The following is a 21,988-nucleotide window of genomic DNA, read 5'->3' as shown; positions in this document are numbered from 1 at the left end:
CATCAACAGGTCTCCTAATATGGCTGTTTGCTGAGTGTGCGTGCTGCTGGTGGGAAACAGAGTATAACATCCTGTGCAGATCTGCAGCTGGTTTATGTGTCCCGTGCCACATGAGACTAAAGCCAGCGATGGCAAAGGGGAAGTCAGGGGAAGATTTACTTAGCAATAAAAGAATTCTTTGCAAAACACTGCTCTCTGTAATTGCATTATCTACCCATGAGTGGCCTGCTGTCAGTGTTTAATTTGATTTTAATGAGTCCCATAGTGTACCAGACTGATGCTCACATAACAACTGCTAACTCTGGTGGCCAGCGAAGACTGGGGCAGAGGGACCTAGTGGTCACATGAACATCCAGATATGCCTGATCCTTAACGCCCTGCTGACTGTCCCACCCTGCTGAGAAGAGCAAGACATTGAACTGATACTTGAGTACACCCACTGTACTGCACTCTTTGAGCCTAAAGTTACAAATACTACAAAAAGTGAAGTGCTTAGATTGAGAGTTTTCTATCACCATTATTGAAGTTTTAGAAAATATTTTTTTTAATTAGGCAAAACATTAAACACAGCCTCTAAAAAATGTAAGAAGAAAGAAATTTCAATAAGGCAGAAATTACTCAGACAGAAAAAATTAAAAGGGAAATAAAACAGCTCAGTGAGAGAATGTCTAAGTACAAACAAAAACAGTGTAAAAATCTGAAGTTACAATAAAAAGGCTCTACAAAAAAAATTAAACTGAATAAAACATTGCAGGTTTGAAATTAAACCACGGAGATGAGGGAACAGATGATTGGCTGCTGTGTTATTTCTTTAAAAAAGGAAAAACTCAACTAAGCAGCGTATCTTGTCTTCGACCTCTATCCTTGCAGCTCTTTTGCTGGAAACGATTTCTTGTTTATCTTTTTCCTTTTATTTTCATTCCATGGAACAGATAAAAGAGAAGCAGATCCTGAAGCTGCTGCCAAAATGAAATATGGGCTCGGACGTCGACTTTAAAAGGAACAACGAACGTGTCTGGTTACAGTTTCCATCGTTAGGGTTTTGGGTGCTCTAAACTGGACTAAATTTAGCACGGAGACCTCTACAGAGAAGCCGATACTTTTTTCCACTAAACCATTACGCCTCAAAAATCAATAGGAAAAGCATATTTTTCACCATTACAATGCAGGGGTGGTTTGATAGCCTTGTGTAACGGGAAGTTTGGGCCTGTCGGATCATCTCTTACAGTAATATCTTTAGTTGGAACACAGTGGCCATCCATGCTGCTTATTGAAGGGCGGGGGAGCGTATAATCTAAGAAAGTAAAGCTGTATAGACGACCGTTGTGTCTGTCCACTCTGATAAGAGGACACATCACAAGACACGGTGCAATCTTATGACTGAGTGAGTGCAGCTGAAGGGTGGAGGTGTGAATATACCAGCGCTCTTTATGCCTAGTTAATGCACTTGGCTGTATATTCGAATCGTTTCTGCTCCCTCCTGTATGGAAACACTGGGATTAAATTGATCTAGCATCCACTCTGGCATGATGAAGTGGGTTCGAGGTCATTGAATCTGTGCTGTGTATAGATTAGTCAAACAGAATTAAATCAATAGTCTATTCTTACCACAAACAACTGACCCTTAACTATGAATAGACTTGTGGGGGTGACAGTGTTTGTGCAGTCTAATCTGTCAGCCTGATAGTGACGTCGGGAGTGTCTTTACGCACACATGCACGCACACGTACGCACACACTACGTTTGATAAGAAAACATTCCCTACTGTGCCCGCTGTTTGAAGAATAACGAAGTCTACGGGGGTAAAAACCATGATTTTTGTCAATATTTAATCTTCATTATTTAACTAAACTGAACTGTAAATATTTGCCAGAAAATTCTAAGAAATTCAAGAAAAAATAAATCAAGCATCAATGCATTTATGAGTTTTAATTTGTATGAGGTGACATAAAGGTCTTAGAAACTACAACATGGTTATTAAAACGTAAAAAAAACCTGACTTTCTGCTTCCAACATTATGAGTGAAATGCAAACCATTTCCAATCTACTGTTGTACTCTTGACTGAGCTGCTCATATATTTTTGTGCGCATTGTTGATGTGGTCAAACTCTGTACCGACTGGACTGGCTGGATTTAGCTACATGTGTCTGTCTACAGAAAACGAGTAGAGCGTGCAGCGGTTCCTGGGATAGATTGTGGGGTTGTGCTTGCAGAGCTGGTTCTAATGTTAGCCTGTAATGTTGGGCACTCAACCATTTATCCAGTTTTAAACTATAAGGAGGCATGGACAGTGTTTTTGTATAATTAAGGAAGTAATAAAGTACTCGATAATCAGATTAAGCATGACCTATGCACGTGAGCATCAGTTGCATAACAGAATGAGAGCGCGTCCCATATCTGATGATGGTTGTGTGTGAAGTGTAATAAGAATTTCGGGTTATTGTCCTCATAAAGTACCCCACCCAGTGCCACTGAAATCATCTGCACATGAAACTTAAATCTCACATCTCTAATATTATCCAGCCTTTTGCCGTTTCTGTCAGCCAGTAATTTGTAACCGTTAATACACGCTTTCATTTTCATCCCGTCTAGATCACTTTAACTCACTTGTCAGTGCATGTTTCAGTTCTCTGTTCAGTTGATGCATAACAAAAGCCAGTGATCAGCCCCGTTCCTGCTTGCTTTCACTGGCTTCCAGTGAAATTTGGAATTCATTTTAAAATTGAATTAAATCCATTCAAGGCCATCTGCTCATACAGCAGACCTGCTGACGCCTTAAACCTGTGCTCAAACCTACAGTAGAAAATTTTACATCTTTTAGATGGGTCTTCTTGACCAGAAGGCCATCTTGGCTTAAGCTGATCTGGAAACAAAAAGGGTGCACTTGATTTATATCACAACACAAAAATGGCAAAAGTCAAATCTTTTGACGTGTTTTCTTGTTCTTCTGAAGCTGCAGAAGCCAAAATTGTAACTGAAATTAAAATCCAGCTAATCATCCCGCCCCGACTTTCTTCTCAGAGACCTCTGCCCTTATGTGACTAATCTGATGGATCACAGAGGTGAACTCTTCTGAAGAGTAGGAGTGCTGATGTTTAGGTGATTTGTCAGATTATAACGAGGTGAGAGTGAGGCCATGTGGTGATTAAACTGTTTGACCTCCCAGTGAGTCAGAAAACTCTGAAGCAATCAAAGCGGTTAGAGTCCTGTATGGGGCAAGAGGGCTAAAAAGAAATGACAGCAGCTCAGTGAACAGTCTCCTCAGACTAATCGGAACCACAGCTGCAAAAGTTATGCATTATATTTATTAACTTTTTACTTACTTTTCAGCTAAGTTAGATCTTAGATTGCATTTACTTATTTCAGTTTGGAAATGTTTTGTTTTTAATGTGGATTTTTATTGTATTTTCATTAGTTTGTACATTTTGTGTTTGTTTTGTTTTCATTCCTACTTTTAGTTTTTTGTTAACTACAGTAACTATTAATCTTTGTTAGGGTCAATGAAATAATTTCCCCATTAATCTAAACACATTTCTTCTTCTGTTGGGTTATTCCATATAAATCAGACAAATCTGAAAAGGTTTGTAGTAGCCAACTGATTCTTCAATAACTTGAATATTTTTACCAGATCAATGGAAAGTTTTCTTTCACCCTATGAACATTTTAATGAGTAATGGGCTGAAATTCTAGAATCCTCATAATTTCATAAATACACCTGGTGACAGACTGAATTTTGGTAACAGAACTTAAACGTCAGACAGACTGGCGACCTGTCCAGGGTGTACCCTGCCTCTCGCCCTATGACAGCTGGGATAGGCTCCAGCGCCCCCCGCGACCCTGAAAAGGATAAGCGGAAGCGAATGGATGGATGGATGAACTTAAACGTGTTTTTTCAGCCTGAAAATTTCATGTGGTCATGTGCTTTTCAAGTTATGAGGGTTCAAAAATGCTGGGAAAAAAAATCAAAAAGTACCAAATGTGGACAGACACCTGTACGCTAGACCTGTATTCTATTTAGAATAATTTGTTATAGACTGAGCAGTGGAAAACACGTCTTTATTTCGGCATCAATGAGCAGCGGCGTAGAGTCATGTGCCCTGGAACGCATTAGCTAATTAACTTAGCCTTAAATCTTCAGCAGAGCTGATTACAAGTGAAAAACAAATTGAGTGTTTGATATTTTAAGAAGAATCACAGCTGAGTTGTCAGCAGCTGCTGCACCTGTAGCGGGTGCAGGTGTGGAGTCTGTCACTGTTATGGTAACCGAGCAGAGCGTCAAATCATCAGATTTCACATCACACACCAGCACAGTCACGCAGCTCAGGTTTCATTAATACCACACACACACACACACACACTCAAATATTTTTTATCTGTCTAGTCTGGCAACAAACAAAAGCTTTGAAAAAAAAAACAAACAAACCCCAAAACTCTTCCTTCAACACTGAGCTATGTATTATTTTTCCTGTAAGCAGCATCGAACCAGTCGAAGCCAAAAACCAAATAGTGAGCTCAGTCTAAATTAGAAATATCAGGGTTCTCCTTCACTGCTGTCCGGCTGCCAGCTTTAATTACTTCTCAGCAGATGTTTCCCAAAGAAGGTGAATAAGAAGAAGGTGCAGAAGATTTAGCCAAGCAAACGGGTATGTAAGGCTGCACAAGGAGGAGGGAGGAGCGCTATATAATTGTCTAAACTGGATCTACTCAGGACAATAAAAAGTAAAGCCACAGCAGAGAAATGTTATCTCTTAAGACGAGATACTTACCGTGTAATGCTGAACAACTTAAACCCTTTCATAAAAGGAGGATTTATCGCTGGGCTGCTGGATTACTTAAAGCTAGGTGCATGTGTGTGTTATATGTTGTATAATCACTTCATTTCTTTGTGAAGAGGACATTTGGAAAACTCCCTTTTAAAGACAGGCTGATGGATGGATAATCGTTTGCAGAGAATATTGATGAACATTTTGACATTTCACTTGTTGAACAGGCTGCTCCTGCAGAATTTAAACAGGAAACACTCACCGGATCAGCAGGGCCACAGAACTCCCTGAAGGTCTTTGGTGCGTCTGTGCCATGAATCTCCAGGGCCATGCAGGGTCCAGAGCACAGCTCGGTCACCATGTTCTGCAGGAACCAAGCGGAGTTAAAACCCACCTAGTGCTATTGTTTTGGACACTGTGTACTTATATTATTATATTATATTTATAAACATAAGACTTCCTGCTAAATTTAGAAAATATGTTTCTATAATTTGATTCCAGATATTGGTCGCACTCATCCTACTCGTGCTTGCTGCTCTGGGTGAATATTATCAGGTGTCCAAAAACACTCCCGTGAGTGCACGTTTGATATGGATATGAATCATTTCATTTTTGGTGCCACACATGCATCACAAGGCTGACACTAAAGACGTATCTCTGACTTAACAGCAGTATCTGACGCTATTGGCGCCATTATTACATAATGTCTCCTATCAGCTCCTATCAGTTCATTTTACACAAACTAATGATGTAAACAACTAAGATTACTAATCATCTGTATGCATTACTAATATACTTTCAGTAAAAATAAATATTTACTCAAGTTCAACATTCAATTTGTTTATTAATGATGATTATCATAAAATGTGTGTGTTTTTTTTTTTTTAAACTTAGATCAGTTTACATACTCATTCTAGCAACAATCAAAAACTGAGCTTCAAATATGGGCTGCTGGCTGGGAATCTGACACGCCTTGTTACTCTCTGAGGACCTTATAACTTCCTTATCGCACAGAATTTGTTTTGGTGTCATCAAAAGTAGCAAGGGGCAGGGCAGTGATTCTAGGGCTTCCTGTAGGGGCACAACAAGGCAGTGTTTATACTCACAGGATACTCTGTGACGATGCCGTTGTAGACTTCACAGAACTCTTCGGCGTTCACCCGGTCCATGTTGAACTGCGAGGAAAAATTATTAGACATGAAAAACAAGCAGGAAATTACAACTGGAGATAACACTCCAGGAAATGACAGATGAAAAATAAAAGCATACAGACAAGAAAAATTTAGCTTTAATCAAATGGACAGACTTCACACAGTTAGGATGCTCTGTGCTTATCTTCTGTTACTTTCTGACTCTGTGTATGATGCCGTACCCAAGTATTCCTGGGAAAACACCTGTATAATTTTGCTCAGTGCAGCCGCTTGGTAAGAATGTCCCCTCTCTGCTTGTGTTTAACATTGCATCTATTTGATTGCAGATTCAGATCAAGGATTTTAGCAGAAAATCTTGTTTCCTGGAATTCTTTTTCCATTTATCAGGGACCTGTTATTTTCATTTCCAGGTCCATATTTTTACGACTTAGGCTCTTCTAGAATAGCTCTGCATGATTCACAGTTCAGATTGTCTGAAACAAGCAGTTTTAGCTTCCTTTAAGAATGCTTTCTATCCCCATCTTTATTGACAAAGTATGTGTGCACAGGCCTTATTACTTTAAACTCTGGTATATTTCATATGAACGTCTACCATTACCACTAATTTGCATGAGGACCAGTGGAAGAAGATTTACCATCTGAAGAGCTGAGATCTCAAATCCAGCAGCGGATATGGAGTTCAGGATCTTCCCAGCCAGACCTGTGGACATATCAGAACAGTTCATATCTGCAATCTTCTATAATCTTTCTGTCAAGTTTACCCAGGCTGATAAATGAAGTGTATAGTGGGGCAATAAAACCTGGAGTGAGATCCAAAACAAACAGCCTCTGCAGCAGCAGTCACGATTAACTGATTAATATTCTGAAGTTAAGAGTTATTATTAGTAAACGTGCAGTGAAGCCATCATAAAGTGTTTATTTTGCAGTGATCTCAGTTTTTCCTTTGCATCGAGATTGTGTTATGAGCATCCCGAAAAATTATTTTCTTCCTGACAGCCTACTATTTAGAAAAAGGTGCACGTCTCATTGCAGCCATCTATTACTGTAAAATCTGGCAGAGCTGCAGTGACAGTGAAGGTCAGACTGATGCAGACACATAACTGAATGAGGGCGCCAGTCCCATAATCTCAGTCTGACTTCCTGATAAAATGTCGTCTGTGTGCTCGTCACACCGGACTTTCCATTAACTCTAAACGCCACCATGTGGATTCATGACTTGCACTTTTGGCATCGATGAATCTCCTTCAGTCCAGTTGTGAGGGAAGGAAGCAGCTCCCGCGTCCTCTGTGCCCTCCCCAGGCAGCAGCCGGTTCAGGATCAGCACACGCTCTCAGCAGCTGGTGCTGTTGCTAGGAGATCAGATTCTGGGTGCCTGGCAACAGTAGCTTCTCTGTTCCAGTCATGTCTGAGTCACCACTTCCTTCATCACTGATGTGATTGGCTGAGTCCTTCAAATGTAGCTGTCACGTCAATTAGCCTTTTAAGTGATCCCCGAGGGATCGGGGCTGTTTGGGCACTGATGATCTCAGTTTGGTCTCAGCTGCAGCAGCAGAACATGGACGGATGAACAATTTTCTAAATTCAGTTTAATAAAATTCTTAATTATTCTAAGCATTAATAAAAAAAGGGGGGGAGGGAACAGATAACTTTAAAAGTTGCATTTTTAAAATTTTACACAAATAATTTACAGGACAATAAGCACTTACAGGCCAAATTCAATTATCCTTACGGTTGATGCTATAGGATACATTTCTTTGTGATTTTCTATTAAAATGTATTTTGGAGTTTTAAAAATTTTTTGAATTTGATTTTTTTAATCTCAAGAAATAAAAGGATGCTGAAATAACAACACTAAACTTGGTGTTCAAAATAGATGGCAGAGAGTTGGTGTCGTAAACCACCGCCTCTGTTCAAAGATGGTCGCTCACAGTGGACATACAGTGGGGCAAAAAAGTATTTAGTCAGCCACCGATTGTGCAAGTTCCCCCACTTAAAATGATGACAGAGGTCAGTAATTTGCACCAGAGGTACACTTCAACTGTGAGAGACAGAATGTGAAAAAAAAAATCCATGAATTCACATGGTAGGATTTGTAAAGAATTTATTCGTAAATCAGGGTGGAAAATAAGTATTTGGTCAATAACAAAAATACAACTCAATACTTTGTAACATAACCTTTGTTGGCAATAACAGAGGTCAAACGTTTACTATAGGTCTTTACCAGGTTTGCACACACAGTAGCTGGTATTTTGGCCCATTCCTCCATGCAGATCTTCTCAAGAGCAGTGATGTTTTGGGGCTGTCGCCGAGCAACACGGACTTTCAACTCCCGCCACAGATTTTCTATGGGGTTGAGGTCTGGAGACTGGCTAGGCCACTCCAGGACTTTCAAATGCTTCTTACAGAGCCACTCCTTTGTTGCCCGGGCGGTGTGTTTTGGATCATTGTCATGTTGGAAGACCCAGCCTCATTTCATCTTCAAAGTTCTCACTGATGGAAGGAGGTTTTGGCTCAAAATCTCACGATACTTGGCCCCATTCATTCTGTCCTTAACACGGATCAGTCGTCCTGTCCCCTTGGCAGAAAAACAGCCCCATAGCATGATGTTTCCACCCCCATGCTTCACAGTAGGTATGGTGTTCTTGGGATGCAACTCAGTATTCTTCTTCCTCCAAACACGACGAGTTGAGTTTATACCAAAAAGTTCTACTTTGGTTTCATCTGACCACATGACATTCTCCCAATCCTCTGCTGTATCATCCATGTGCTCTCTGGCAAACTTCAGACGGGCCTGGACATGCACTGGCTTCAGCAGCGGAACACGTCTGGCACTGCGGGATTTGATTCCCTGCCGTTGTAGTGTGTTACTGATGGTGACCTTTGTTACTTTGGTCCCAGCTCTCTGCAGGTCATTCACCAGGTCCCCCCGTGTGGTTCTGGGATCTTTGCTCACCGTTCTCATGATCATTTTGACCCCACGGGATGAGATCTTGCGTGGAGCCCCAGATCGAGGGAGATTATCAGTGGTCTTGTATGTCTTCCATTTTCTGATGATTGCTCCCACAGTTGATTTTTTCACACCAAGCTGCTTGCCTATTGTAGAGTCACTCTTCCCAGTCTGGTGCAGGTCTACAATTCTTTTCCTGGTGTCCTTCGAAAGCTCTTTGGTCTTGGCCATGGCGGAGTTTGGAGTCTGACTGGTTGAGGCTGTGGACAGGTGTCTTTTATACAGATGATGAGGTCAAACAGGTGCCATTCATACAGGTAACGAGTGGGGGACAGAAAAGCTTCTTACAGAAGACGTTACAGGTCTGTGAGAGCCAGGGATTTTCCTTGTTTGAGGTGACCAAATACTTATTTTCCACCCTGATTTACGAATAAATTCTTTACAAATCCTACCATGTGAATTCATGGATTTTTTTTTTTCACATTCTGTCTCTCACAGTTGAAGTGTACCTCTGGTGCAAATTACTGACCTCTGTCATCATTTTAAGTGGGGGAACTTGCACAATCGGTGGCTGACTAAATACTTTTTTGCCCCACTGTAGATGGCTTCTTTCACTCCTCTTTCTATAATCCAGTTTTGAGATCCCTTCCCAGACGCCTTAACGCCCACTCACACCCTGGGCCATCTGACCTCAGGAATTCGCATGATAAGGTGGGGCCAGGTTTCACAATGAACTCACCCGAAACTCTGGCTGTTTGGGACCCACACCCAGTTCCACACCTTGGCTCAGGCGATTAGAGGATCATCAGGGGGTCCTTTTGTCCCTCTGTGGGGGGACACTCCCACTAGGTTTATATCTGGGACTCTCCACCATTTGACCTTAGAACTGAAGAAGCTTCTCGGATGAGAGGTCTTCAAGTAACTTAAAGAAGTCCAGACACTTTTCTTTGCAAGCTCCTTTGACTTGCAAAGGAAAGGTACTGAAGACACTTAAAAACCAAAACTATATAAGCTGAAGTCTAGTCTCTGAAGACTAAAGTTACATTTCACAGGAAGACACAAACAAAACATATAAACAAAAACATTTTAATAATTCTCTCTCTCTCTCATTTCTGTTCAGGCCTCTGGTAGAGCACCTGAGCTCATAATTATTGCTATTATCCATATATTTTCAAATTTACTGACTAACAGGAAAGAAGAAAAAAAAGTAGTAAGAATCATTATTATTTTTTGATTAAGATGCCAAATTTAGGGCTGTCAACGTTAATGCGTTAACCCGTCATCACGATTAAAAACTTTAACACAATTAACCCATCTGGAGTGCAGAATGGACAAACTTTGGACAAACTGCCTGAAATGCGTTGACAGAGACATTTCAGGGATTAGATGGGTTAGTTGCATTAAAAATTTTAATCATGTTAATTGTGATGACGTGTTAATGTTGACAGCCCTAGCCAAATTACAGTTATTTATGGCAATCCTGAACAGAAAACTAACTTTTCAGGGTTCACTGTTATACTTGATTAATATCTGACTTCTCAAACACTTCCAGTGTCCCAGCTAATATTTGGGTATAAATAATGAGGTAACCAGATAAGTTTCGAACACATTCCTAAAATTTGTATGTTTTCCTTTTTTTATGACAGATGATCTAATAAAGTTGGAAAGCACTGTACAGAGCGTATATCAATATATCAATAAATATACTGATGCACATATTTAGATACAGTGTATGTGTCCAGCAATTTTCCCCCATCCTTTTAAATGCATTTCACTGCTTTATGACTAACTTATTCAGTTCTTCATAACTGTTCAATATCTGTTGCTACAAAAAATGATTTGACTTCAACAAATGCAGACCTGATTTTAGGCGACTGCCCCTTTAAATATCAGAAAACAAATGAGCAAAAAAAAAAAAAAAGTTATTGTGCCTACAGCACAGCTTTCCCAGCATTATGTCAGCAAATACCTGCTAAGCCACCAGACCACAATGAGCACAGAGAAATTTGTGGCTGGACTTTGTGAGATTGTGCAAGATCCTCCTTAAATAAAGATAAACAGTCTGTACTGTAACAACATAAAACAAAAAGTTCTTGAAAGCTAAACAGAGTGAAAACAGCCTAAATAACAGAGCAGAGGTTCCAGGGTTAATCCTAACCCTTCTTCTTTTACCCAAACAATAAATAAATAAGAGTATAACACAGGGGAGAGCTTTTTAAAATAATTAAAGTGGACTTAATTACAACAGCACTAAATGAGCAGCTCCATCATAAGCCACAAGTCTTCATTCACACATACTTCACATCTGAGGTCATTTACTGCGGCAGCAGATTGTGAGATTAACAGTTGCTCAACGAAACCCTAAAGAAACCAAAGAAAGCCTGAAGTTAAGCAAGTTTTTTTTTCCCCATTTTTCTCTCACGCATGTTTCACTACATTTGAACAAGTCACAGCAGGGAGACCACAGGTGTAACGTTAACAATGGCACCATTCCCTTTAGGTGTGGCAGGAAGTCATACAAGAGAGCAGCATGCAATTCAGCAGGGTGTTGGCGCACACACACACACACACGTGTGTGCATTTTAAAAATGCCCCCCAAGGAGAATAGTCTGCACTGTGGAATAAAACATCTCTTAACCAGAAACACTACGTTCCCCTCACCAACCCTCTAGGCCACACCATCAGAGTTTCACTGACCTGTGGAAAAAAACAGGAATCCAATTTTCTCAACTCGAGAAAAATGTACTTTGTTGCACCCAGGTTCAGTCTGTCTCAGTCTTCTTGTTCCTCAACTCATTCTTGCTGTTTTAAACCATCTTGCTGGGTTTAACATCTTATCTGCACTTGAAATCAATTTTACAGTCTCCATGCATCTCTTTGTTTTTCCATTAATGTAAAAAGTACCGACAGCAGGAAAAATGTGTTTGCAAGACTTTACAGGTGGAAGCGTAACTGTGAAGTTTAGAAATGCCATCACTGGCTGGGCGCTCAGGTATGTACCAGCTCACTCCCGGTGGCTACTTGGCGGGGCCTGGTGCCTGTTGCTCGGTCAGGCCTCTTCCGGGGCGCGGAGGGCCCTCGGGCCTCCGGCCTCTGTGCCTGCGGCTTGGTTCACTCTGGCACAGCTGGCTGCCGGCGGGCACGCCGGTGCAGCCCCCTCTAACTTCTGCCCGGTGGCTACTGGGTGACCCCTCGTCTGGGGATCCTCAGCCCTTCCCATTAAGGTGGCACGGATGCCCCTCCGGTGGTCCTCCTTGGGCTCTTGCACTCTGGGGCCTCTGGATGTCTGGGGCCTGGATCTCCTCCATGCCTGCTTCATGCCCTGGGGGACAGGGCTATGGCTCTCTACATCTTCTTGCAGACCATTACATGGGGAAACCATTTGAATACAAGCGCGCTGATCCACACAGGTGTGCACACGGGTGTTCACTGTTCGTAGACTTAAATCACACCTTTCTTGGCTGCTACTTCAAAGCACATTGTGCGCTGTCTGTCCTGCGTGCTGCACAACAACATTCAATATTTAGTATTTACTGCTGTTTACACTTAGCTAGATTAATGCGATGGTGTTGTGTTTAGTATGTTGCTTTGTTTTTTGTTTTTTTTTTTGCTTGTTTTCTATTCTTTTTCTCTCAACAGGTGATCCCGGAGATATTTTCCCCCCCCCTTCTCACTGTCCCTCTCCCCTTCTGTTTTTCTTTTCCTTCCTCTTTCTTTCTCCCTTTCCTATCCCTCACTCATGTCTGTCCCGTCTGTAACAACTGAAAATAAAATAAAATAAATAATAAAAACAAAGGTCGATCAAATGGACCAATACGGCAATGCCATGATGATCCATTTGGCAAAATAAATCCATTGGGTATCTTTGTTGGTCTTCAGAAAACAATTCTGACGGCTAAAGAACCAAATGGGACAGGCAAAAAAAAAAAGAAAGAAAAAAAAAGAAAAAGAAATGCCATCACTGGAAAGGCCATGAGCTGGTCAAACAGCCCCATGCCACAGGCGGTTAACCTGTGCCTTAACAGAACGCAATTTCAGTCTGGTCCACAACAGTAAGTGTAAGTAAGATAAGGTATACTTACTTTACTACTACTTGGGGAAAATAAAACTAAGACTTTGTTCTGGGACTTCTAGAGAAAGCAGCAACACAGAACAGATCATCAATGACAGCTGGGGCGGAGGTGGGTTGCAAAGCAGTTTGCAGTTGCAGTACTTACTGAGTACAAATTAAAGCACCTTAAATAACACGCCACACACAACCAGTTAGCCAGTTAGATTTATAGAAAGGTATCAGCTGATGTGGACTGGCACTGATATCAGCTGATCTGCTCAGATTGTGGGAGAGCTGTGCGCTGCCTGAACTAACACTACCCTTGGTTAATGGTATTATTTTTGCTGTTCCAGAAAAAATTTAAAAATATAACCTGTAATGGAAATGGATTTTTAACCCAGCTCAACCATTTTACGTTTTGTTTAATCAGATTTGGGTGGAATTTTTCTTTTAGGAAGGTGCTCAGTTTAGCCTGAAATAACTGTCAACACGGCTGTTTAGTGGCAGGACTTGTTTCTAGAAGGACTTTGTTATAACTAAGGCTGGAAGGAATGCCATTATTGGTTACTTGCATTTACAGCAATAACAGGGAGCCTGGTCCAATCTGATACTAAACAAATGACCACTGAGGACAAACACTTGAGGCTAAATGAGGAATAAATTGAATTAATTCATGAGGGACCCCAGTGAGCTTGTTTACTCTAATGCACAGCGCTCCAGGACAACGAGCCCAGGTCTCTCCTCAATCAACAACTCTGTGTGTGCATACTTCAGCTCTTATCCAGAGAATTTCAGATTTCACAGGTCAGAGCTCCAGAGGCATGCACTGTGAAAAGGGATCAGGGCAGGGATTTGGAAAAATCCAAATCCAAATGTGGTAACCACGCAGTGCCTCCTTGTGACACAAACACAATAACAGTCATGCATGGCATGAGTGTCAACCAACAGTACTCATGTGCAAGTATTTATGGTAAAACTGATTATTTAGATCAGTGGTTTCCAAACTCTGTTCATCGAGGTTGAAAACTCAGGACTCCTGTGGGACTTTGTGACAACTATTTCTCAAAAAATAACAACTTCATTGTTAGTATTTATAAAAATCCTTCAAAAGAGAATCAACAGTCTGTCTGCGCAGCTGTACGGCAGAGGGAATTATGACACATGAAAGGTCTTGACTATTAGTGAGAAGGTTAATGTCACAGGAGTCAGTTCCTTGTGTTGAGGGAACCAAAAGGGAACAGCAGTGCAGGTGACCCACCAATTAAACACAATAAGAAAGAAAACCACTGCAAAAGCTACATGTCAACATCACGTCAAACTAGCTAAAAGGGCACTCCCTCAGAGAGAAACCTTTTAAAAGATTTCCCAGAACCAAAAGCTTCATTCATCTTTGTCTTTTTTTGTAAGAGCGATTGGAGGTAAGGTATGAGGAGGAGCCAGAGCACAAACTAAACAAACCCTCAAAAAAACAACAAAAAAACCCAAAGCTGTAAGTTGGGTAGGAGGAGCATGAAAGGGGGCACGCACGCTTTCCTAAATACTTCACACTTTATATAAACAGAACATGGTGACAATAAATGACAGAGAAAATGTCAAGTCTGTCTTCAGATGGATTCCAACTCCACCATGTTTAACTGGAGTTTGCGACAGAAGTTTTTGTTCTGTTCTGCAGCCTCGGTGAACCTGGCAAACTGGCACCTGAACCAGATACAGGGATTAAGCTAGCAACCTTCCAGTTAGTGGAGGACTTGTTCTACCTCAACCTACTGGTAGGGAAACAGGAAGAGCTGAACAAGGATTGCCCAACAGTAAATTCTCAAATGATAAAATAACATGAAATAAATAAATAAATGTCACACATTATACCTGAGCTCTATGTGAGGGAAACCCTGAATAAAAGATAAAAGCAAAATGTGTTATTTTATTAATAGCAAATGTTAGCCAGGTTTTTCTTTATAATAGTCTGACTATTATTGATTGACTATAGTCTGACTATTAGATTAATTTAAGTAAATTAACTAAGTTAACTCTAAGATCTGGAGGCAATCAGGCTGCCTGAATATTAGTACTGATATTTCAGGTTTCAGTGGTGTTAAATGTTCTAAACATTGGTTGTTTTTCTATTTTAGGCTTCAGCTCATGTACACTGGTCTAATTATTTTTGGTATTTTTGCTGTGTAACTAGTCAATGCTGATTCTTCTGCTGTTTGTCTTAGCCAGGACATGCTTGCAAAAGAGTAACAATACAGTAACAAAACAGAAAAAGAGTCAACTTATGGGTTTGTTTGCAATTTGTATTGTTACCTTCTTTCAGTCTTGCAGGCCTGTATTTTATTTTATAAAATAAAAACATTGAGTGGGTAAGTCATATGCTGAAAGGCAGCATGAACACGGGTTCAGTCCCCCCCCGGACTGTTTCCAGTGTGCTATCTCAACTTGGGTTTTCTCTATTGCCCCGTCAAATAAAGGCTGAAAAAATGCCCCCAGCAAAAAAAGACTTAAACTTATAAGTTTCTAGCAGAGAGAAACTAAACAGTTGGTGGGAAAAGAACCATGGAGTATTCTGAAGAAGTCTGCCATATCTAACCAAATTCATGGATTTGAACATGTTTCGGCACTTTTTGTGAGCTGATGAATGTGTGGCTAACTGCTTGTATCCAATTCAGTCTGCTGAAATTTTGCTGTGGTGTGTGATTTGGTTCGCCTTCAGGTGCAGCTACAGTTAGTAATTGTGTTCTCCTTACCTTCGGATATGGCGTGGGGTTTGATGATGCAGCATGTGCAGTCCGTAAAGATGGCTGTGTTAGAGGGACCGTGCCCAATCGTGGAAGGGAAGAAAAATTCAGTTTCCTAACAAGAATAAAAACACTTTGATCACATCTGGGCTACCAGGGCACATGTGAGGATGAATAAAGTCTGGAGGTCACAGAGTAACATCCTCACTCTCGCTACTGCAGCGGGTGAGTCGGAGCCATGCCCGACATTTTTGATGCAATCTGTTCCAAATTGGGCACGGACGCTCTGTGGCGCCTCCCTCCGTGCCACAGCAGGGTCTGAAGATCCCAAGAGCCCCCTCCAGATAGACATGGCCTCATCACCCATCAGCTCCATGGCAACCACCGGGCCCGAGGACATAAACTGCACTAGGTTACTGCGAAATGGAGCAACGTGTTTGTTTACATTTACTGTTAGGATTACTTTGAATAATATTTTTTGCTATCAGATATCTTTTCTACTGAAATTTGAGGCATCATTCACCGGGGCACTCACTTAAAGAATGGCTTGCCTTGATGTTCAGTGTAAAAGTCATCTGCCTGGCTCCTGCAACGCAAGAAACCCATAAAACAATGAGTAAATGAGCAGAAAAATGACGCTGTTTACTGACAGAGACATTCATAGAGGTCATCAGTCTTCTTATCTCCCAGCTTTTTATCTGCGGTAATAAACTCATTCTACAATCACACTATTTAAATAAAGTGACATTTTAACATCAACATTAATTTCATGTCCTTGGATTTTGGGAAGTAAATGATAGGCACTCTCCCCTGCCCCCCAATCATGATTCCACCAAGGCTAGAAATAAAAATTCCACAATTTCAAATGTGTATGTGATAAGAGTTATGATTAATAAACTGGTACCAATTACAGAAAAATATTCTGAGACAATTACTACTCAGAAGAGTTTTTTTTACAGTACATTTTGCTTAAAATATGCAAATAATTGACCCAGTTATAAGTTCTGCTACTTCTGGGAAGCAAAATTAAATGTAAAACTTCTGAATTTCATTACAGGCAATGCCAAAGATGGCAGTAAATTCAAACCTTGAGCCTACAGTGGATTAAGTGGAGGATGTTCATGTTAAACATGGTCAAAGTTTCTAATAATGAGGTTAGGGTGTGCACAGTAATCCCTTTGAGCCAAAAGGGCTCACAGGGCTGCAGACTGCTGTAAATACTCACACAGTTTTTCCACTCTTGGAACTGTGTTTTTGTGTTTTTGTGACATGTCATAAAAAGGGGATATCCTTGGATTTGATGATCTGACTCCACAAATTTAAAAGCAGAAGGATGTTTAGATGCAGAAACAGCAGGTTACAGACAAATGCCTAGACAAAAAGCTGTACATAAACCCCAGGTATTTAACTTATACAAATACAAAATAATCAATTAAAAAAAAGGTTAATTTTATGCAGAAGAGTGAACAGATGAGTCAAAGACCATTCATTTTATGTGAGCATTCTCAGAGACTTGAACATAAAGAGAAAGTTGATACCACCGTTGTGATATGACTGTTATCCCGGACTGAGCTTTTAGGTCTTGTTGAGCCATCACAGAAATCCCAGATATGTTCAATGTCTTTGTTGTATAACCCCTGGACTCAAAGTTCACTCAACTTAACAAGCATTATACTTCAAACTGTACTTTCAAATTAAACACAAAAAGATCAGATCAGGGTGAGACTGGGCTAATGTTGTGAGGTGATCCACCTGATAAAATTGCTAGTGTTTAATAAAAATCAGACCTTGTTTGCCTCTTGGCTCGCCATATGTTCCTAATGTGTGTGAGAACGGAGGGCCATCCGTCAGTTTATACAAGGACACTGGCACCAAACAGCCCGTGTTTCCCTCTCCCACAGCTTGTTTGATACTTTCCCACAGTGAGATTATTAGTATTATTATTTTTGGATGTTTGGCAGAGAGGTTGTGACTTTACCACGTGAGCTTTGTCATCTTGGCTTTGGTCACTATCAGGTTGGAGGAGTGGATCAGCTCAAGGATATCTCCGATCTTGGTGACTGCATCTGGCTTTATCAAAGCAAGCGTTCTGGAGACACAGGGAGAAGAGAGGGAAAATAAGAGATGTGATTGGACAGCAGATATCACAGGCAACAGAAGGCTGCATATCAGGACACTCAGGACACAAACACAATAATGTAGGTACAGTGAATACAAAAAGTCTACACAGTTATAGTACCAGGTTTTTGTAATATTCAAGATAAATAATTTGATTTTTTCCACCTTTGATGTGACCTTTAGCCTGTCAAATAAAAAAGAAATAAATCTTTTAAGGGGGAAAAAAGTGAAAACTTACAATAAACTGGTAGAATAATCATCCACACCCTCAAACTAACAGATATTTAAAAATCCTCACTAAATTACAGCATTAAGCCTTTTAAGTTCATGTCATTGCAGCACATTTAGACCTCCACTATTGGTCCACTTTTCCTCACAAAGGAGCTCCAAATCTGTCAAATTGTGAGGGCGCCTTCTCTGCACAGCCCTCTTCAGATCCTCCCACAAACCTCCAGCTGGATTCAGATCTGGGCTCTGGGTCATTCCAAACGTTTAATCCGACCTTCAGAGGGGTTGTTGTGCTGATAGCTGAAACTCCTCTTCAGCTTTCTAGCGGACATCTGAGGGTTGTGTGCTAACTGACTTGACTAGCTAACTGACTGGTATTTAAAATTGGTCGCCTTGACTGAGGCTCCAGTTCCACCTATAGAACCCCTAAAGCATTATGCCACCCCCACCGTACTTCACCATGGGGATGGTATTCTGTGGTCATGGGCAGCGTAGTTTGTGGAATTGTGGCCATAAAGTACAACCTTGTTCTCATCAGACCAAAACACAGCTTCAGACATATGAAAAACACAGTTAATGTTGTGACCTGTGGTGCACAGGAAGTTCCTGTCAGAAATTCTTGCAGCTTGTTTAATGTTCCTGCAGGTCTGTTGGTGTCCTCCCCAACCAGTTTTCTTCTTCCTCCTCTTCAGCACTGATCATCTTTCAACTATCCAGTTGCTGATGATGTCACTATTGAGCCATATTTTCTCCACTTATCGATGTCCATCTTCACAGTGTTCCGTATCTTTGTAGTGCTCCTGTTACTTCTCTACTGATCTTTATTAATTTACAGTCACTTCAGAGCATTCACCCTCCCTTACTGTATACTATACTACATTGTACATTTTGTTTTTAAATAGATAATCTTTATCCACCCAATATCAACAAAGTCACTCATAACCCAGCACTGGAAACTCTCACTTATAAAAGCATTCAAGCTTTTAATTCAGTACTTTGTTATACAGCTCCCAGTCTTCATAGGTAAGTCTTCACAGTGTTTGCACACCTGGATTTAGTCTTTCCATATACATTTTATTCTGTGTCTACACAAATTGTCAACGTTTATAAAAATCACTCATTTCAACATTCAAGCGCCAACAGCTTTACTGTAATCTCTACGTGGGTGTTTTTAATGTCTGTCACTAGGTTACAGTTAAAGGATTTATTTGTAAGGCCATAACTTTCCAAATAGATCAATCGTGTCTACATGGGTAGACACCCCCCCAAATGTAAGTTAGATGAATGATCATACCTTTCTTTTTTACTGCCGAGTTTGTTTGCTGTGTACTGATCCCCATAATCGATCAGATGTAGCTGTCGTGAGAACACGTTCACTCGATTCCCAATAAATAAGTCCTCCTGATGTAGGTCATTGTATTTGGTCCTTCTCAGAAATATCCGCTGGTTCTTTACATCAAACTGTAAAACAGGTATATTTTTCAGAAATGCTAAAGAAAAAATCTGAAATTTTCATCAATATGGAGTTAATTAAAACAAATAAGCTATTTACAATTTCCACTACGAGGTATTCATATTCTGGATTTAAAAAAGAACATTCATAAACACACCTTCAGGCACAAAAAAAGAGAGACAAAAAGTAAGCACTGGAGCAAAAGCGTACCATTTCTACAGAGCCATCTCTGGGGTAGTAAAACAGTTGGTAACGCCGCAGGAGGGCGGAGGTGGGGTCATACCACTCGGTAAGAAGGGCAAACCGGTCCTCCTGAAAATAAATAAATAAATATAACTTAGATATTAAGCTTCTTTCTGCAAAGGAGAATTTCTGGCAACCCCCAAAAAGCCAAAAGAAAATCTTTTTTCACCCACATGATTTAATTTCCTCCAGCATATTAGACATTTCTTATTATAAAATGGTAAAAAATAACAAAAAATTTACCATTTATTTCAAAAAACTGAAACTAACTAACTTATGAGGACAAATCATGTGTGTTTTTTCAACCCCAAATGCCCAGTTTGAGTGAGGAAAGCCCTGAATCTGTGCCAACAAATAAAACATACTGAGCTTTTAAAAGGTCACCATGTCGCCTGAAACCACAGGCCAATGTTCAGGTGAATGCGCAAGCCTCACAGATGTAAACTAGGAGGCATGAATTTTTTACATTTTGGTCCATTTCCACAAATGTGTTTATTAACAGAAAATGAATGCAGTACATAAGGTGGTCAATATTTACAAAATCTGTCTTTTTACAAACCAAAGGTGTCTGTTATTAATAAGCACAGAAATGTTATGTCTCAATATGATTAGGTATGCTCACCTGACTAGTAGCAGACTTTATTCAGTTCACCTTGTCAACCAAAAACAATTCAGTAAACACAGATAACAATCGGTTAGCACTGTTGCCACTAAGCAACACAAGCCTGGATTCGGTTTGCAAGTCACTTCCTGCAGATCAGACCTTTCGCCAAACGAAAACATTTCGAGCATCACAAAACCAAAAATACCACAGAGAAGATCATTTTTTGGGTGTTCTACAGTGAATAAAATATGGGCTCATGAGATTTGCAAATATTGCATTCTGCATTCTGTCTTCCATCTTCAGGACATTGAAGTTTGCGTTTCCACACTCCTTATCTTCCTCATGACATTTCCTATTAAGATTAAGCAGTTAGGAAGACACAGGAAGTGATTTCACAGACTATTTCGCTGCAGTGATTGTCCTAATCACCGCCAGGCCAATGTTATCATGTTTAAAGGATGATTTGCTGAATGTGTCTCCTGGTCTTCTGCTCATCATTAATCCAATTGGTTTTGCAAAGAAAACGTTCCCTATCTCTTGCCCCACTGCTTCATGAAGCCTGGCGATGATCCGGGTCTTATCCCAAACAAGCAAAACATCAGTGCTACTATTACTTTCTTAGTTTGTATATTCAAAGCAGTGCTCCTTCAATGTGGGATGGCACCACTGGAAAGGCACAGAGGCAGTAAAAAGTAGGATAAATGAATACAATTTCTTCAAGGACAAATAAATCAGTAACAGTGTTTTGGTGCTGTTAGTCTGAATAATTAAGAAAAATTCAAAGTGGGTTATTTTTTCATAATAAATGACTGCCCTCCTCCCCCTCTTTTAAGCCACTCTATATCTCCTATTTCTTCAATTAGCTCTTAAAATATCAGTAATATCATTACTTTGTAATGTTTTATGTTTTCAATTATTTTTAAGATGCTCATAATTTTCTTCCTCTCATATTCTGTTTTATTGCATTTTGTTTTCTTTAAAGTATCTGCACCCACCTCCTACAGGTGCTACACAAATATAATTTGATTGATTGATTAACCAGTCTGCAGTTTAGCATTAATCAGTCGTCTAACGCACCGTGTGAGAGATAAGGATGTCTCTCACTACTAAAAGCTCAGACCACCTCCTCCACTCAGCCTAGTTAATAGAATAAACAGAAAACATGGGCACCAGCTGAATGGATAGAAACTCTTTGAGTAGAAACATGTTTGATGCCAGGTATACCAACATTAAAAGCACCTGCTCAGCTACACATTTAGCTAATTTAATCATAGCTGATGTTCACCGTTAGACATTAACCACACAGCTACCTGTAGTATCTGTAGTTAAACTGTGTATAAGCCATAAATTATATTTTTAAAGGAGCTAACGGCTAACCCGTTAGCCTGGAGCACTGATGTTTAGAACTACTCGGCTAGCTTGTATTTATTATGCTAACAGTAGCAAACAGCAACCTGTTTCAGGCTCTAACGGAAGTTTTTACCTTCACCAAAGCCCTCACGCCCCCCGGTTTGATGACAGGAGGGAATCTTTACTCACCATCTTTTAAAACATCCCTGTAAACTCTGCGTGACAGCACACTGTTGTTAGCTAGCAAACATTAGCCGTACTTCGTTTCTATAGTAACTGCAGAGGTGCATTCACGTGTTCATGGGAAGTCTGACTTTTCAGAACAGTTTTTGTTATTTGTTTTTA

The 21,988-nt window shown here is 40.4% G+C and overlaps 1 protein-coding gene across 1 annotated transcript in view; it reads right to left on the bottom strand.

Annotated features, from left to right (window-relative positions):
- The window catches only part of nme7 (NME/NM23 family member 7), a 25,253-nt gene extending 3,302 nt beyond the window's left edge, over window positions 1–21,951 (bottom strand). The window contains exons 1-10 of the mRNA XM_085150158.1: window positions 21,833–21,951; window positions 19,657–19,758; window positions 19,288–19,454; window positions 17,626–17,736; window positions 16,183–16,233; window positions 15,856–16,063; window positions 15,657–15,762; window positions 6,550–6,614; window positions 5,870–5,938; window positions 5,026–5,127 (exon numbers count right to left, since the gene is read on the bottom strand). Of these exons, the coding sequence (XP_085006284.1) occupies window positions 5,026–5,127; window positions 5,870–5,938; window positions 6,550–6,614; window positions 15,657–15,762; window positions 15,856–16,063; window positions 16,183–16,233; window positions 17,626–17,736; window positions 19,288–19,454; window positions 19,657–19,758; window positions 21,833–21,835 (984 nt within the window). The 5' untranslated portion in view covers window positions 21,836–21,951. The remainder of the gene's footprint in view (window positions 1–5,025; window positions 5,128–5,869; window positions 5,939–6,549; window positions 6,615–15,656; window positions 15,763–15,855; window positions 16,064–16,182; window positions 16,234–17,625; window positions 17,737–19,287; window positions 19,455–19,656; window positions 19,759–21,832) is intronic.
- Between the last annotated feature and the right edge of the window lie 37 nt (window positions 21,952–21,988).

This window comes from Neolamprologus multifasciatus, chromosome 23 (genome assembly GCF_963576455.1).
Source record: "Neolamprologus multifasciatus chromosome 23, fNeoMul1.2, whole genome shotgun sequence".
Taxonomy (NCBI): Eukaryota; Metazoa; Chordata; class Actinopteri; order Cichliformes; family Cichlidae; genus Neolamprologus; species Neolamprologus multifasciatus.
This window is presented reverse-complemented; position numbering and strand designations above follow the sequence as displayed.